Genomic DNA, 20,475 nt, shown 5'->3' with positions numbered 1-20,475 from the left:
CGCTCTTCTCATTACATCAAAAAAAAAGTGTACACATACCCGGAAGTAGCTTCCTTACATCCGTCAACAGACCAAAGGAGACACTTCAAAATAAAAGTATGCCCACATCCTGTTTCAAAGAGTGCTGCTGGTTTTTCATACGTGGGTAACAACACTCAACTATTTAGAAATGGTTGTTTCTTTGTAGGCTAGTAAGGTCAAGTGTTGTAGCTGACAAGTTTGGGCTAACTTGCTTCTGCAGCCTCCATCAGAGGTGTCACGTGATGTTAGCGTGACGTCATCTGTGACGTCTTATATGGATTGTACCATCAAGTGTTGTCATGTACAACACTTGACCTTACTAGCCTATAGAAATCTACCATCAGTAGGCTAAATGAATCTCTTCAACATAACATCGAACTATGTATAATTTAGCGGCTGGCTACGGGGTGTTAGCCAATGACTTTGGCTGGGGGGGCGGGACTTCCGGGAGAGATAGAGAAGTGACGTTGTCGACAGGAAGTGAGAGTTGGAGTTGTCCCGGGAAAAGCGTTAGAGACATGAGAGCTGTTGTGTGGTTGTTTTACATCTTGTGCAATAAAGACAAGACAAACCAAGAAGTTTTATGAGCCTACATTCCTGGGATTATTACAATATATATTTCAAAATTGGTTCAACTGCCACCCGCCCGAATCTATTTAAAATCTATTTTTTCGTCATGTCACCCGCCCGACCTGCAGTTTATCTGCGGACTCCGAGGTTGTGACCGCAAACCGCGCATCTCTGGTATGTATATATATATGTGTATGTATGTATATATATGTATATTTGTATATGTATGTATGTATATGTATATATATACGTACATACATATACAAATATACATATACATGAAAAATGGATGGATGATCCATCCATTTTCCTACCGCTTATTCACTTTGGGGTCGCGGGGGGCGCTGGTGCCTATCTCAGCTACAATCAGGCGGAAGGCGGAGTACACCCTGGACAAGTCACCACCTCATTGCAGGCCATATACATATATATATATATATATATATATATATATATATATATATATATATATATGTATGTATGTGTGGGAAAAATCCCAAGACTACTTCATCTTTACAGAACTATTTCATGAGGGGTTCCCTCAATCATCAGGAGATTTGTTTTTTTCCGAAAATCTCCTGATGATTGAGGGAACCCCTCATGAAACAGTTCTGTAGAGATGAAGTAGTCTTGTGATTTTCCCCACACCTACATATATATATATATATATATATATATATATATATATATATATATATATATATGCACCTGGGGATAGGTTGATTGGCAACACTAAATGGTCCCTAGTGTGTGAATGTGAGTGTGAATGTTGTCTGTCTATCTGTGTTGGCCCTGTGATGAGGTGGCGACTTGTCCAGGGTGTACCCCGCCTTCCGCCCAATTGTAGCTGAGATAGGCACCAGCGCCCCCCGCGACCCCAAAAAATGGAGAGTTATTTTGGTCTGGTTTGCTAACGTCTTTCAACATTTGAACATATCGGGAACTTTACAGGACAAGATTGTGGTCTTTGTTGCCCTCTAGTGGCCAAATTATGCACCACAGACGGAAAGTACCCATGCGTGAAATACTTGGACAACTTTTTTGCCTTTTTTTTAAGGACGTTGCACATTGAAAATAAATCAGAACTTCCTTATTTTGCAACCAATTTTCATGAAGTTTACATTATTTTCTATTAAAGTGTAAATTATACATTTTATTTCTGGTAAAAAAAAAGAATAGAAATATCGGAAATATTTTATAATAGGTACACTCTATCAATACATTACCATATATATATATATATATATATATATATATATATATATATATATATATATATATATATATATATATATATATATATATATATATATATATGTACAGTGGTGGTCAAAAGTTTACATGAAGAAGATGATGTCATGGCTGTCTAGAGTATCCAATCATTTATTTGTTTGTGATGTGTGATGTAGTGATTGCAGCACATACTTGTTGATCACAAAAATCAGTCATGAAGTTTGCTTCTTTTATGAATTTATTATGTCTCTACTGAAAATGTGAGCAATCAAAAGTATACGTACAGCAATGTTCATATTTGCTTACATGTCCCTTGGCAAGTTTACCTGCAATAAGGTGATTTTGGTCGCCATCCACAAGCTTCTGATTACATTTTCCACCACTCATCTTGACTAAATGTGTTGGTTTTCTGACATGGACTTGTTTCTTCAGCATTGTCCACACATTTAAGTCAGAACTTTAGGAAGGCCATTCTTAAACCTTCATTTTAGCCTGATTTAGACATTCCTTGACCACTTTTGAGGTGTGTTTGGGGTCATTGTCCTGTTGGAACACCCAACTGCGCCCAAGACCCAACCTCCCCCCTGATGATTTTAGCTTGTCCTGAACAATTTGGAGGTCATTGTCCCATTTACTCTCTGTGAAGCAGCAGTTCCTTTGCCAGCAAAACAGGCCCAGAGCATAATACTACCACCACCATGCTTGAGGGTAGGCTTGGTGTTCCTGGGATTAAAGGCCTCACATTTTCTACCTCCAAACAGATTGCTGGGTATTGTGGCCAAACAGCTCACTTTTTTGTTTCGTCTGACCACACATGGACAAAGATAAGACCTTCTGGAGGAAAGTTCTGTGGCCAATGACAATGACCCCAAACACACGTCAAAAGTAGCAGCATATGACAAAACAAAAACACCAAATATGCAAAAATGTTCCCCCCAAAAATGTTCACAGTAAAAAAATGTAATGTTAAATTTAAAGTTAAATTAGCCATTATAGGCTCACACACACACTAAGTGTGGCAAAATGGTTCTCTGCATGCGACCCATCACCTTTGATCATCCTCTGGGAGGTGAGGGGAGCAGTGAGCAGCAGCGGTGGCTGTGTCCGGGAATCGTTTTTGGTGATTTAACCCGCACTTCCAACCCATGATGCGAGATAACCAAGCAGGGAGGTAATGGCTCCCATTTTTATAGTCTTTGGTATGACTTTGCCAGGGTTTGAACTCACAACCTACCCATCTGAGGGTGGACACTCTAACAACTAGGCCACTGAGTAGATATATATATATATATATATATATATATATATATATATATATATATATATATATATATATATATATACATATATATATATACATATATATATATATATATATATATATATATATATATATATATATATATATATATATATATATGTATATATATATATAATTTACACTTTAATAGACCATAAAGTAAACTTCATGAAAATTGGTTGCAAAATAAGGAAGTTCTGATTTATTTTCAATGTGCAACGTCGTTAAAAAAAGGCAAAAAAGTTGTCCAAGTATTTCACGCATGGGTACTTTCCGTCTGTAGTGCATAATTTGGCCACTAGAGGACGACAAAGACCACATTCTTGTCCTGTAAAGTTCTCGATATGTTCAAATGTTGAAAGACGTTAGCAAACCAGACCAAAATAACTCTCCATTTTTTTACCAAGCACTTTAAATAAAGCACATAATGTAGCAAACACACACACACACACACACACACACACACACACACATTTTATATATATATCTATATCTATCTGTCTATCTATATATGTATATATATATATATATATATAGGGAATAAGCGGTAGGAAATGGATGGATGGATGAATATTTATATGTATGTATGTATGTATGTGTGTGTATATACATACATATACTGTATATGTATATATATATATATATGTTATATATACACACACACACACACACACACACACACACACACACACACACACACACACACACACACACACACACACACACACACACACACACACACACACACACACACACACACATATATATATCTATATCTATCTATATATATACTCTAAACGCTCACATATATATGTAGATCAACTTCAGATTTACCTGTTGACTTACAATTTTTATATTTGTAATGTTTAATCCCATTTTTGTCCAAGAAAACCCGATTTTTATTGCAGAAAAAACACAAAATATGCGAAACCCCCCTTCCCCCCCTCCACTTTCCTCTGTTTGTTTTTCTGCCACAGTTTTTATTGAACCCCGAATAATTATTCCTCATTAATCATTTGTGTTGACATGACGAGTCAGGCCGAAAACATTTGCATTTAATTGTCAATATGACAACTGAAAATATTGTATGTACAACATTTGATTGATTTTAATTTTAATTATTTCAGATTGTTAATGATTTCAATTTGAAATATGGTTTCTTCTATTTTAGCCTTCTTTTAATTTGAATTGCCTTGTGTGCGATGTGTGCTACTTGCCTATTTCACGTCATAGGTTGAGGGTGTAATGACACCTCCACACCCGAGAGGGCGGTCATGCGCCTGGCTGGAGGCGGAAGCTGCGTAACACCGGAAGTAACTCTGTTAGTCGCGCTAGCTCAGCTCGCTAGCTGCTAACAAAGAGACAAACGGAAGTGATCAACACGTCGCTAAAGTCTTGTTATTGTGTGGAAATGTCTGAAGCAGAAAGGCTGAGAATGTTGGCGATTTAAGGAGTAAACATTTGCAGTGCTGGAAAGAAGAGATAGCTTTCTCAGAACGAGGACCTTTGTGGAAGAGAAGAAGAGAAGGAAGGTCACGAAAACAAACATCAAGAGCAGGTTTCTTACTTTTTTACTTCCACATGTTTACTGACGTCTACGTCTCCACATGTTTACTGACGTCATATTCAAAGAAGTAGTACTTTACTTCCCGCGTGAATACGTCTTCCACATGTTTACTGACGTCATATTCAAAGCAGTAACACTTTACTTCCCGCGTGAATACATCTTCCACATGTTTACTGACGTCATATTCAAAGCAGTAACACTTTACTTCCCGCGTGAATATGTATTCCACATGTTTTACTGACGTCATATTCAAAGCAGTAACACTTTACTTCCCGCGTGAATACATCTTCCACATGTTTACTGACGTCCATATTCAAAGCAGTAACACTTTACTTCCCGCGTGAATACATCTTCCACATGTTTACTGACGTCATATTCAAAGCAGTAACACTTTACTTCCCGCGTGAATACATCTTCCACATGTTTACTGACGTCATATTCAAAGCAGTAACACTTTACTTCCCGCGTGAATTTGTATTCCACATGTTTACTGACGTCATATTCAAAGAAGTAACACTTCCCGCGTGAATATGTATTCCACAAGTTTACTGACCTCATATTCAAAGCAGTAACACTTCACTTCCCGCGTGAATACGTCTTATCCTCCGATTCCAGGTCAACATTTGTGTTAGACTTGTATCACTTCCAGCTGCAATGACACTACACCCAGCTGTGGGAAAAAAATATTTCAGGTTGCTGTTACGTTTTTTTTCGGACGGGGAAACTTTTTCAACCTACATTTTATTTGCTTCTCGCTGAAACAATGGCTCCGTGACCACGGCCCTAGGGGAATTACATATTTCACAATAAAAGGCATACAGTAGTGTTTACTTGGTGAAGTTCCTTTTAAAGGGGGGAACTGTACTTGTTAGGAACCATTCATAATCTTTATGTAGGACAAGGAACACATGTTTTTATTTTTTTAATACATTTTAACTTGTAACCAACAGAAAATGAAAGTCAGCTAACAATGTAGGGAATTGGAGTCATGCTATTCCGTTAATAACGCACTTTAAAACATCTCCATTAATGTTAAATATACACACTCTTAGTATACATTTAATGTAGTAACATTCATAATAACATGTAATATATATATGATGTAAGTATATATGTAGTATCTAGTAACATTCATAATCACATGTAATATATACATGATGTAAGTATATGTGGTATTTAGTAACATTCATAATAACATGTAATATATACATGATGTAAGTATATGTGGTATCTAGTAACATTCATAATAACATGTAATATATAGATAATGTAAGTATATATGTCATGTAGTGACATTCATAATAACATGTAATATATACATGATGTAAGTATATATGTAGTATCTAGTAACATTCATAATAACATGTAGTATACACATGATGTAAGTATATATGTCATGTAGTAACATTCATAATAACATGTAATATATACATGATGTAAGTATATGTGGTATCTAGTAACATTCATAATAACATGTAATAAATACATGATGTAAGTATATATGTAGTATCTAGTAACATTCATAATAACGTGTAATATACACATGATGTAAGTATATATGTCATGTAGTAACATTCATAATAACATGTAATATATACATGATGTAAGTATATGTTGGTATCTAGTAACATTCATAATAACATGTAATATATACATGATGTAAGTATATATGTAGTATCTAGTAAACATTCATAATAACATGTAATATATACATGATGTAAGTATATGTGGTATCTAGTAACATTCATAATAACATGTAATATATACATGATGTAAGTATATATGTAGTATCTAGTAACATTCATAATAACATATAATATATACATGATGTAAGTATATGTGGTATCTAGTAACATTCATAATAACATGTAATATATACATGATGTAAGTATGTATGTAGTATCTAGTAACATTCATAATAACATGTAATATATAAATGATGTAAGTATGTATGTAGTATCTAGTAACATTCATAATAACATGTAAATTATACATGATGTACAGTGGGGCAAAAAAGTATTTAGTCAGCCAGCGATTGTGCAAGTTCTCCCACTTCAAAGGATGACAGAGGTCTGTCATTTTCATCATAGGTACACTTCAACTGTGAGAGACAGAATGTGGAAAAAAAAATCCAGGAATTCACATTGTAGGAATTTTAAAGAATTTATTAGTAAATGATGGTGGAAAATAAGTATTTGGTCAAGCATTCAAAGCTCTCACTGATGGAAGGAGGTTTTGGTTCCAAATCTCAGGATACATGGCCCCATTCATTCTTTCCTTAACACGGATCAATCGTCCTGTCCCCTTAGCAGAAAAACAGCTCCAAAGCATGATGTTTCCACCCCCATGCTTCACAGTAGGTGTGGTGTTCTTGGGATGCAACTCAGTAACTTACTTACAATGACTCTGACTAACTTTGTGATAACTTACTTACAATGACTCTGACTAACTTTGTGATAACTTACTTACAATGACTGACAAACTTTGTGCTAACTTACTTACAATGACTCTGACAAACTTTGTGCTAACTTACTTACAATGACTCTGACTAACTTTGTGATAACTTACTTACAATGACTGACAAACTTTGTGCTAACTTACTTACAATGACTCTGACAAACTTTGTGCTAACTTACTTACAATGACTCTGACTAACTTTGTGATAACTTACTTACAATGACTCTGACAAACTTTGTGATAACTTACTTACAATGACTCTGACAGAGACAGAGTTCAATTTTGCACATGAGGAGAACGCATGGAGCTGCACACTCAGTTACAGTCTCACCCTACGCTCTGAGGAACAGTCCCCACGCTCCTCTATTTATTCAGTTCAGGACGTTCCTGTTTACGTCGCTGAAGCTGCTTCTAAAGGGAGGGGTCACACATGTGAGCAGCTCGGTACGGACAATGCGTGATTATTCAGAACGGAATGTGCTGGGGGCCTCGTGATGGCCCGCTGTTGATATGCCTGATAATCATTTGAAAATTATGAAAATCTCAAATTCAGTATCTCGGAAAGTGAGACTATTACTTATTTAGGACCAATGAAAAAAATAACTTGCAAATTATTGCACTAAATGATTTACATTAGTACACATTATTGCACTAAATGATTTACATTACTTCGCATTATTGCAATAAATTGTTTACATTACTACACATTATTGTACTAAATGATTTACATTACTACACATTATTGCACTAAATTATGTACATTACTACACATTATTGCACTAAATGATTTACATTACTACACATTATTGCACTAAATTATGTACATTAGTACACATTATTGCACTAAAAGATTTACGTTAGTACACATTATTGCACTAAATGATTTACATTACTACACATTATTGCACTATATGATTTACATTACTACACATTATTGCACTAAATTATGTACATTAGTACACATTATTGCACTAAATGATTTCCATTACTACACATTATTGCACTAAATGATTTACATTACTACACATTATTGCACTAAATTATGTACATTAGTACACATTATTGCACTAAATGATTTACATTACTACACATTATTGCACTAAATTATGTACATTAGTACACATTATTGCACTAAATGATTTCCATTACTACACATTATTGCACTAAATGATTTACATTACTACACATTATTGCACTAAATGATTTACATTACTACACATTATTGCACTAAATTATGTACATGAGTACACATTATTGCACTAAATGATTTACATTACTACACATTATTGCACTAAATGATTTACATTACTACACATTATTGCACTAAATGATTTACATTACTACACATTATTGCACTAAATTATGTACATTAGTACACATTATTGCACTAAATGATTTACATTACTACACATTATTGCACTAAATTATGTACATTAGTACACATTATTGCACTAAATGATTTCCATTACTACACATTATTGCACTAAATGATTTACATTAGTACACATTATTGCACTAAATGATTTACATTACTACACATTATTGCACTAAATGATTTACATTACTACACATTATTGCACTAAATTATGTACATTAGTACACATTATTGCACTAAATGATTTACATTACTACACATTATTGCACTAAATTATGTACATTAGTACACATTATTGCACTAAATGATTTCCATTACTACACATTATTGCACTAAATGATTTACATTAGTACACATTATTGGGACTAAATGATTTACATTAGTACACATCATTGCACTAAAAGATTTACATTACTACACATTATTGCACTAAAATATTTACATTACTACACATTATTGCACTAAATGATTTACGTTAGTACACATTATTGCACTAAATGATGTACATTAGTACACATTATTGGACTAAATGATTTACATTACACATTATTGCACTAAATGATGTACATTAGTACACATTATTGCACTAAATGATTTACGTTATTACACATTATTGCACTAAATGATTTACATTAGTACACATTATTGCACTAAATAATGTACATTAGTACACATTATTGCACTAAATGATTTACATTACTACACATTATTGCACTAAATGATTTACATTAGTACACATCATTGCACTAAAAGATTTACATTACTACACATTATTGCACTAAATTAGTACACATTATTGCACTAAATGATGTACATTAGTACACATTATTGCACAAAATGATTTACATTACACATTATTGCACTAAATGATTTACTGTACTACACATTATTGCACTAAAAGATTTACGTTGGTACACATTATTGCACTAAATGATGTACATTAGTACACAATATTGCACTAAATTAGTACACATTATTGCACTAAATGATGTACATTAGTACACATTATTGCACTAAATGATTTACATTACACATTATTGCACTAAATGATTTACTGTACTACACATTATTGCACTAAAAGATTTACGTTAGTACACATTATTGCACTAAATGATGTACATTAGTATACAATATTGCACTAAATTAGTACACATTATTGCACTAAATGATGTACATTAGTACACATTATTGCACTAAATTAGTACACATTATTGCACTAAATGATGTACATTATTGCACATTGCACTAAATGATTTACATTACACATTATTGCACTAAATGATTTACATTACTACACATTATTGCACTAAATAATGTACATTAGTACACATTATTGCACTAAATGATTTACATTACACATTGCACTAAATGATTTACATTAGTACACAACATTGCACTAAAAGATTTACATTAGTACACATTATTGCACTAAATGATGTACATTAGTACACATTATTGCACTAAATGATTTACATTATTACACATTATTGCACTAAATGATTTACATTACTACACATTATTGCACTAAATGATTTACATTACACATTATTGCACTAAATGATGTACATTAGTACACATTATTGCACTAAATGATGTACTTTAGTACACATTATTGCACTAAATGATGTACTTTAGTACACATTATTGCACTAAATGATTTACATTACGAAAAATGTGGGGAAAGAGTGAAGCGTTGTGAATACTTCCCAGATGCATTTTATGTTTTGATTACTGTGTTGTTTGATACTTGACATTAGTTTTGGATGATACCACACATTTGGGTATGGATCATGCTGATACCAAGTAGTTCCAGGATCTTACATTGCTCATATTCAAAGTCCTCATGTGTCCAGGGACATATTTACTGACTTTATAAACACTTAAAAAAAATTAAAAATTATTTTGTGATGCTAAAAAATATCAATATATCACAGTAGTATCGACTAGATATGCTATTGTATTTGGTATCATTACAGTGGATGTCAGGTGTAGATCCACCCATGGCATTTGTTTACATTGTGACGCAGTGAGCTATTGTATCTTCCTACGCTGTGTAGTCAAGCATGTTTAGCTATTCCTCGTCCTCCAGTGATCATGATACTTGTTGATCATGAAACTTACTTTATTTGTCGCCATGGAGACCAGGATTAGTGATTTAGAAGTAGCTGAAACACTGCAGATGAATGTTAGCTGCATGTGTTAAAGCAGCTCTTCCTGAGGGTGTTTCAGTGTTAGAACTTCACCTTTAGCTTGACTTTTTACAGCAAAATGCGTCCATTCTCCCTTTTCTGTCCACTGTGTCTGCTTGTAAGTACTCTGTGTGCGTGCGCTGCCCAACATGCTCCTCTGCTCTTAAACCAGCAATGTCACGGTACTTTCAAACAGAGTACTGTTTTTGATTCATGAGTACCACCATACTGTACTGAATACAGTTCCTGGTGATGCTTGGACACGTCGTCAGTGAGACCCCGGCTTTATCACTCATGACGTGTCCAAGCATCACCGGGAACTGTGTTGAACTTCTTCTACCGTACAACCTTCAAATGTATTAAATCCATAAAGTGTTTAAAATGGAGTCGATGAGTTATTGTGATGTAGAGAAATTACTTTTTTTTTTTTTTACCAAAGTTCCCAGGACTTTTTTATATTTTTAAATAAAATGTAGATGTTCCTCTTAGACCAGGGGTGCCCAAACTTTTTCCACTGAGGGCCGCACACTGAAAAATCAAAGCAAGCGGGGGCCATTTTTATACTTTTTATTTTAAAAACCAATACAATATATGATAAAAAATATACATTTAGACCTCCACTCAGTTCTGATCCCGGGGACCCCAAAGGGTTTTTGTCCAAAAAAATATTAAAAATGTGTCATTATTCAGTATTATTATTTTCATTATTATTCAAGTTTTAATCTGTAGATCAACATTAGGGAAAACAATGGGAAAAACACAAAATATGTAATATTTTCACCATATAACTTTTTTATTTGGAATATTTGAGATTATATAATAATTGGAGCCTTAATTTTGATTCATTTTTTTTTGGAGCAAAGACACTTAAAAAGAAATCACACTAAAATAATTGGGGATCCAAAAGTGTTACAATAAATTATACTTTTTTTTTACTGTTTACTTTTAGCACAATAATCTCCAGATCAACTTGAGATGTATCCGTCAATTTTAAGTTTTTGTTGTTTATGTTTTGTTTGTTTGTTTTAGGCCCTTCTTTAAAAAAAACAGCTCAGTTTATATGTCAAAACACAAAATATGCAACATTTTCCCCCAAAAATATCTCAAAGTGGAATATTTAATGTGACGTAATTGAAGCCTTTAATAGGTCAATAATTCAAAATGACACTGATTTTGATTCATTATTCTTTTTTTAAAGAAAGAAACAGCCTGCATGGCAGCTTTGTGTTATTAAAGCATTGCAACATGTTCTTGTTACATTTCAATCAATCAATGTTTATTTATATAGCCCTAAATCACAAATGTCTCAAAGGACTGCACAAATCATTACGACTACAACATCCTCGGAAGAACCCACAAAAGGGCAAGGAAAACTCACATCCAGTGGGACGCCAGTGACAATGCTGACTATGAGAAACCTTGGAGAGGACCTCAGATGTGGGCAACCCCCCCCCCTCTAGGGGACCGAAAGCAATGGATGTCGAGCGGGTCCAACATGATACTGTGAAAGTCCAATCCATAGTGGCTCCAACACAGCCGCCAGAGTTCAGTTCAAGCGGATCCAAGACAGCAGCGAGAGTCCCGTCCACAGGAAACCATCTCAAGCGGATCAGCAGCGTAGAGACGTCCCCAACCGATACAGGCGAGCGGTCCATCCTGGGTCCCGACGAGCGGTCCATCCTGGGTCTCGACTCTGGACAGCCAGTACTTCATCCATGGTCATCGGACCGGACCCCCTCCACAAGGGAGGGGGGGACATAGGAGAAAGAAAAGAAGCGGCAGATCAACTGGTCTAAAAAGTACACCTAATTCACCTGGTTGCTCTTTTATATCACTTTTAATGGATTTAATTTTTTTTTATTGTATTTTTAAAATGTACCGTGGGGCCGTTAAAAAGGACCTGCGGGCTGCAAATGGCCCCCGGGCCACACTTTGGACACCCCTGTCTTAGACACACTTAATAAGGTTTGATGTTTTTGCTGCTAAATTAAACACAACATCAAACATTATGTCACTACTGCTCCCACCTTTCTTAAAAAATGATGTTAAAAACAACTTAAAGTCTTGTCCAGATGTTTACTGACATACAACATTCATGTTTAAATAACTTTTACTGCACATGAATATCACCTTCAAATATCAGTTAAATCAGCCTCCTTGGCTACTAATAATCGGTATTGATCAAACATACCGGCCGATGTCTAGAACATAAGGTGGTGCAGGACAAAGTCTCATGTGTTTTGTCTTCTCGTGTCCTGCAGACATCGTTGGAGAGCAGGAGTGAAGCTTCACAATGGAGCAGAAGGAGCCACTCATAAAAAAGGAAGAGGAGGAATCGCAGCATTCCCGCTTCAAAACGGAAGCGGAGGAATCACCGGCCCCCCGCATTAAGGAGGAAGAAGAAGAACACAGCGTCAGTCAGGAGTTCTCAGTGATCCGTGTCGTCGTGAAGTGTGAAGAAGAAGAGGTGAAAGGAGAAAGTGAGGAGCAGAGGGAGGCGGAGAGACCAAGCGGCAGCTCAACACAGCACAAGACAAGAGAAGGTGATGGTGGAGGATCACACGCAGACTTGGCTCCACTGTCAGATAGTGAGCACACAGCATCTTCTGACACTGACGAGGAAGACTCCAAAGATGGGGTGACGTGTCAGACCGACAACACGCACTTGAAATGTTCTTTCTGTGACAAAACCTTCACCAAGAAGAGGAGTCTCAAAAGCCACCAGAAGAATCACACCGAGGAGAAACGCTTCATGTGTTCGGATTGCGGCAAAACCTTCTCTCTCAAATCACATTTGATGAGACACAGCAGAATACACACTGGAGAAAAACCTTTTTCCTGTTCAATATGCGGTAAAGACTTCACTCTGAAAGGAAGTCTGACCATACACGTGAGGAGGCACACTGGAGAGAAACCTTTCGAGTGCTCAATTTGCGGCAAAAGATTTTCTTGCAACGTAAACTGCACGTCGCACACGCGAACGCACACGGGAGAGAAACAGTTTTCCTGCTCGGTCTGTGGCAAAAGTTTTGCACGACGAGGCGATTTAAAAATACACACCAGAATACATACCGGAGAGGAACCCTTTTCCTGCTCAATATGCGGGGTGGGGTTCGTGCGGAGTCAGTGTTTGAAAAGACACATACGAAAACACACCGGGGAGAAACCTTTCACCTGCTCGGTGTGCGGCGCCAGTTTTGCACGGCGGGACGACATGGTGATGCACACCCGGCGCCACACGGGAGAAAAACCTTTTTCCTGCCCGAGCTGCGACAAAAGCTTCTGCAACAAGACCAACCTGGCGAGGCACATGAGGACGCACACCGGCGAGAAAGTGTTCCGGTGCAGCGTGTGCGCGCTTAGTTTCTCCTACAAATACCAGCTCGACAAACACGCGTGTGCGGGGGAGAACAGCAACGCCAAATGAAACAAACTCTCAGGACGGAACATTCAGGACGGAACATTTTGACAACTTGATCACATATAACTCTGTGACATCATTGTTGGGTAGCAATTATTGATCATTCAGTGTTGTCGACGCCATATTTATTGTTAATGCCCTTTTCCTACTAAGTTCATGCTTTATTGGAGAGTAAAGATTGTTTCTTTTTAATTATTCATGATGTTTCCACTCATTTAGTAGAAAGATATGTTTTTATATTTATTCAGGACATATCAGGTTGGATCTCTCTGGTGAGGGAGGGGTCAATAGCTTACTTATGGTCAGACCTGCACCTGGAAGAGGAAACATACTCTTTGTTTCCAAAAGTATTTGGCCAGCCATCTAAATGATGAGAGTCAGGTGTCCTAATGGCTTGGCCCGGTGTATCAAATCAAGCACTTAGGCATGGAGACTGTTTCTTCAAACATTTGTGAAAGAATGGGCCGCTCTCAGTGATTTCCAGCGTGGAACTGTCATAGGATGCAACAAATCCAGTCGTCAAATTTCCTCGCTCCTAAATATTCCAAAGTCAACTGTGGGCTTTATTATAAGAAAATGGAAGAGTTTGGGAACAACAGCAACTCAGCCAGGAAGTGGTAGACCACAGGGAGGGGTCAGTGGACGCTGAAGCGCATAGTGCAAAGACTTTCTGCACAGTCACTTGCTACAGAGCTCCAAACTTCATGTGACCTACCGATTAGCCCACCTACAGCACGCAGAGAGCTTCATGGAATGGGTTTCCATGGCCGAGCAGCTGAATCTAAGCCATACATCACCAAGTCCAATGCAAAGTGTGGGATGCAGTGGTGTAAAGGACATCGCCACTGGACTCTAGAGCAGTGGAGACGCCTTCTCTGGACTGATGAATCACACTTTTCCATCTAGCAATCTGATGGACCAGTCTGGGTTTGGAGGTTGCCAGGAGAACGCTACATTTCGGACTGCATTGTGCCGAGTGTGAAATTTGGTGGAGTTATGGTGTGGGGTTGTTTTTCAGGGGTTGGGCTTGGCCCCTTAGTTCCAGTGAAAGGAACTTTGAATGCTCCAGGATACCAAAACATTTTGGACAGTTCCTTGTGGGAACAGTTTGGAGTGGGCTCCTTCCTCTTCCAACATGATGCATTGCAAGGTCCATAAAGACATAGATGACAGAGTCTGGTGTGGATGAACTTGACTGGCCTGCACAGAGTCCTGACTTGACCCCGATTAGAACACCTTTGGGATGAATTAGAACGGAGACTGAAAACCAGGCCTTCTCCACCAACATCACCAATGCGCTTTTGGAAGAAGGGTGCTATAAAGACACTCCGCAACCTTGTGGACAGCCTTCCCAGAAGAGTTGAAGCTGTAATAGCTGCAAAAGGTCATATTGAACTCTATGGGTTAGGAATGGGATGGTGTACTGGCTAAGTTCTGTCCTAAATCTGTTTTGGGTAACTTTCACCAAGATACATTGGGAAGGGACACGACATAAGAGGTCAAATCACCCTGAACATTGGACAGTTACATAAGTTGTTATAAAAGAAATCAGGTCATCATGGAGCGTCGAAATAAAAAAGGAAGACCAAGCCTGATGTGCGCTCTTTCTCAATTCCTTCAAGAGAGGCACCATCTTTCGTCTCATGAGATACTGTCTGTAATCATAGCGATTCAATTTAACTTTGTTCTATCTGATTGTGAATAACAAACTCTCTATTGTTCTTGTTTAAGATTCTGACTTTTCGACCACATAAAATTGGCGTCCCCGTAAGGGCCACCACATAAAATTGGCTACCACGAGCAGGATGAGGCCCCGGGGTAAATCCCCGATATTTCCACCACATAAAATTGGTACCACGAGCAGGATGAGGCCCCGGGGTAAATCCCTGATATTTCCACCACATAAAATTGGCTACCATGAGCAGGATGAGGCCCCGGGGTAAATCCCCGATATTTCCACCACATAAAATTGGTACCACGAGCAGGATGAGGCCCCGGGGTGAATCCCTGATATTTCCACCACATAAAATTGGCGTCCCCGTAAGGGCCACCACATAAAATTGGCTACCATGAGCAGGATGAGGCCCCGGGGTAAATCCCCGATATTTCCACCACATAAAATTGGTACCACGAGCAGGATGAGGCCCCGGGGTAAATCCCTGATATTTCCACCACATAAAATTGGTACCACGAGCAGGATGAGGCCCCGGGGTAAATCCCTGATATTTCCACCACATAAAATTGGCGTCCCCGTAAGGGCCACCACATAAAATTGGCTACCACGAGCAGGATGAGGCCCCGGGGTAAATCCCTGATATTTCCACCACATAAAATTGGTACCACGAGCAGGATGAGGCCCCGGGGTAAATCCCTGATATTTCCACCACATAAAATTGGTACCACGAGCAGGATGAGGCCCCGGGGTAAATCCCTGATATTTCCACCACATAAAATTGGCTACCATGAGCAGGATGAGGCCCCGGGGTAAATCCCTGATATTTCCACCACATAAAATTGGCTACCATGAGCAGGATGAGGCCCCGGGGTAAATCCCTGATATTTCCACCACATAAAATTGGTACCACGAGCAGGATGAGGCCCCGGGGTAAATCCCCGATATTTCCACCACATAAAATTGGCTACCACGAGCAGGATGAGGCCCCGGGGTAAATCCCCGATATTTCCACCACATAAAATTGGTACCACGAGCAGGATGAGGCCTCGGGGTAAATCCCTGATATTTCCACCACATAAAATTGGTACCACGAACAGGATTTGGTCGACATCCGCTCCCGGTCTCTCTCAGGCAGACAGAAGTTTGCACACGCGCATCTAAAGGCAAGCAATTTTGCTTAAAAGTGTAAAAACTGTCTGTCTGGAGATGGTCAGGACTGGTGAGACTAAATACTGAACCTGTTCGTAACGCCAATTTTATGTGGTGGAAAAGTCTGAATCTTAAACAGGAACAATAGACAGTTTTTTTTTTCCAACAGTTTAAATTACTCACAATCAGATAGTACAAAGTTGGATTGAATGAACCCTCGTGAAGGAATTCAGAAAGAGCGCACATCAGGCTTGGTCTTCCCTTCTGATTTTGATGGCCTGATTTTTATCATAACAACTTATGTAACTGTCCAATGTTCAGGGTGACTTGACCTCTCATGTCGTGCCCCTCCCAATATATCTAGGTGAACATTACCCAAAACAGATTTAGGGCAAAAATTAGCCACTACAATGGCACTTTAAATTCAAATGTGAGTCAAGGCAGGTGGCCAAATACTTTTGGCAATATAGTGTCGCTCCCAACTTACCTCTCCATCTCCGTTGCTATCCTTGCTGATGGTCTTCCTGCAATTACGAGCTTTGGGTTGTGACCGAGAGGACGAGATCCGGGGTACCAGCGTCCAAAATGAGTTTCTCAGAGGCACTTACTAAAACAGGCAGTTGTGTGACCCCCCCCCCCCCCCCACCTCCCCAACAATACCGATTCCTTCTATTCACAACAAATATTTATTCAGTCTTGTCTAAATTTGCGCACTTAAAAATTCTCAAACAGTTCGTTGCCATCGAGACTAGACTCAATATATACCTTGATGGTGCAGAAAAAAGACCATGTATTTTTTTAACCGATTTCCGAACTCTAAATGGGTGAATTTTGGCAAATTGAACGCCTTTCTGTTTATCTGTCTTGAAGCGATGACGTCAGAACGTGACGTCACCGAGGTAACACACCCGCCATTTTCATTTTCAACACATTACAAACACCGGGTCTCAGCTCTGTTATTTTCCGTTTTTTTGACTATTTTTTGGAACCTTGGAGACATCATGCCTGGTGGGTGTGTTGTCGGAGGGTGTAACAACACTAACAGGGAGGGATTCAAGTTGCACCACTGGCAAGAAATCTGCCGCCAGACCCCCACTGAATGTACCAGAGTGTCTTCACATTTGACCGGCGATGCTAAGACAGACATGGCACAGAGATGTATGGATAACCTGCAGATGCATTTGCAACTATTAAGTCAACAAATTCACAAAGGTGAGTTTTGTTGATGTCGACTGCCAGCTAATCGATGCTAACATGCTATGCTAATCAATGCTAACATGCTATTTACCGGCGGTGCTACAGCAGACATGGCACAGAGATGTATGGATAACCTGCAGATGCATTTGCAACTATATTACGTTTCCTTCCACCCACATTTAATGCGAAACAAACACTTACCAATCGACGGATTTAAGTTGCTCCTGTGTCAAAAGATGCGAAAGTCCTGATCGTTTGGTCCGCACATTTTACCGGCGATGCTAACGCAGCTATTCGGCCATGCTATGGCTATGAATAGCGTCAATAGCTATTCGCTCAATAGCTTCAGTTTCTTCTTCAATACTTTCATACTCCAACCATCTGTTTCAATACATGCGTAATCTGTTGAGTCGCTTAAGTCGCTGAAATACGAGTTTGAATCCGAGCTAATGTCGCTATATCTTGCTGTGGTATTCCCATTGTTTGTTTACATTGGCAGCACTGTGTGACGTCACAGGGAAATGGCCAGTGTCTTCGCAGAGAGTCAAAATAAGGCACTTTAAAGCTTTATTTAGGGGTATTCCGAGATCGGTAAAATTTTGAAAAAAACTTCAAAAAATACAACAAGCCACTGGGAACTGATTTTTATTGTTTTTAACCCTTTTGAAATTGTGATAATGTTCCCCTTTAAGTGTTGAAATGTAATTAGCTAAATATGCGCTAGGATGCCTTTCTGGTTTGTTTAGAGTCAGTTATTTATGTTTTGGTGTGTGTGACTGTGGTGACGTCAAAGCTGCATTAAACGCTGTCAAAGCTGAGCGTCCATTGATTTCAAAAGGGGAGCACAAAGTGGGTTGTACTTTTCTGTGCCACTTCCCCTCATGTGTGCCTCCAATGCTGTCTGCTGACAAATCCTTGGACTCCATGCTTGGTTTGTGCTCTGTCAGGTGTGGACCTGATATGTAGACAGGTGTGGACCTAATATGTAGACAGGTGTGGACCTGATATGTAGACAGGTGTGGACCTGATATGTAGACAGGTGTGGACCTGATATGTAGACAGGTGTGGACCTGATATGTAGACAGGTGTGCAGCTGATATGTAGACAGGTGTGCAGCTGATATGTAGACAGGTGTGGACCTGATATGTAGACAGGTGTGCAGCTGATATGTTGACAGGTGTGCAGCTGATATGTAGACAGGTGTGTGTCGCTCCTCAATCATGTCTAAACAGCTGACTTGACCACAGGTGGACTCCCATTAAACTGTTGGAACATCTTAAGGATGATGAGCAGAATCAGGATGCACCTGATCTTACTTTTGGGCGTCATGACTAAGCCTGAGAATGCTTATGTACATGTGGTTTGGTGGCTCTTTGTTTTTAACAAATTAGTTAAAAATACTCTTATAAAAATGTTCACATTGTCATTATTATTTACTTTTTGCGCTCTTTGAAATCACACAAACTGCACATGTGATTTCTTTATTTTTTAAAACATTTTTCATGTATTTTCTAACATTTCGGTATCGTGTGTGGATTTTTTTATTATATTTATTTTTTATTGACATCCAGCATCAGACATTCCTATCCATGACGTCATATTTGCATTCTTCATACATCTATTGTCTGCCCTAAATGTCCGAATATGTTGTTTTGGTTTATTATCCCAACGATGCTACCCCCCCCCCCCCCCCCCCCCAAAAAAAAGAAAGAGAAAAACAGTTAAAAAGACAAAAAAACAAAAACAAAGTAATACTAATATTACATGTAAAAAAACCTAAAAACTGTATTTTTTTACATGTATTATTATTATTACTTTAGTTTAGTTTTGTTTTTTAACTGTTTTTCTCTTCCTTTTTTAAAAAAAAAGTTTTTTTCATTAAAAAATAAATACAATTAAAATGTTATTTATTTTTTATTGACAACCAGCATCAGACATTCCTATCCATGACGTCATATTTGCATTCATCATACATCTATTGTCTGCCCTAAATGTCCAAATATGTTGTTTTGGTTTATTATCCCAACGATGCCACGCCTCCCCCTCAAAAAAGAAGAGAAAAACAGTTAAAAAAAAACAAAACTAAACCAAAGTAATAATAATATTACATGTAAAAAAATATTACAAATAAAATAATATAAACAGATAGAAAATAAATCAACTGAAAACAAACTATAGACATACAGGAAGTAATCTTTTTTTTTTAAGAGTACAATCACTAATTCCCTCCATCCATTTTCTATCAATCAATCAATCAATGTTTACTTATATAGCCCTAAATCACTAGTGTCTCAAAGGGCTGCACAAACCACCACGACATC

At 37.9% G+C, this 20,475-nt stretch overlaps 1 protein-coding gene across 1 annotated transcript in view; it reads left to right on the top strand.

Moving 5' to 3' along the window:
* LOC133548279 (zinc finger protein 271-like) overlaps positions 1–19,832 on the top strand; it is a 32,042-nt gene extending 12,210 nt beyond the window's left edge. Inside the window, exon 3 of the mRNA XM_061893596.1 lies at positions 12,999–19,832. Coding sequence (XP_061749580.1) covers positions 12,999–14,139 — 1,141 coding nt within the window. The 3' untranslated portion in view covers positions 14,140–19,832. The remainder of the gene's footprint in view (positions 1–12,998) is intronic.
* Positions 19,833–20,475: the final 643 nt, after the last annotated feature.

Source organism: Nerophis ophidion, linkage group LG02, assembly GCF_033978795.1.
Source record: "Nerophis ophidion isolate RoL-2023_Sa linkage group LG02, RoL_Noph_v1.0, whole genome shotgun sequence".
Taxonomy (NCBI): Eukaryota; Metazoa; Chordata; class Actinopteri; order Syngnathiformes; family Syngnathidae; genus Nerophis; species Nerophis ophidion.
The sequence above is the reverse complement of the archived record's forward strand: the minus strand, read 5'-3'. Positions and strand labels throughout refer to the sequence as shown.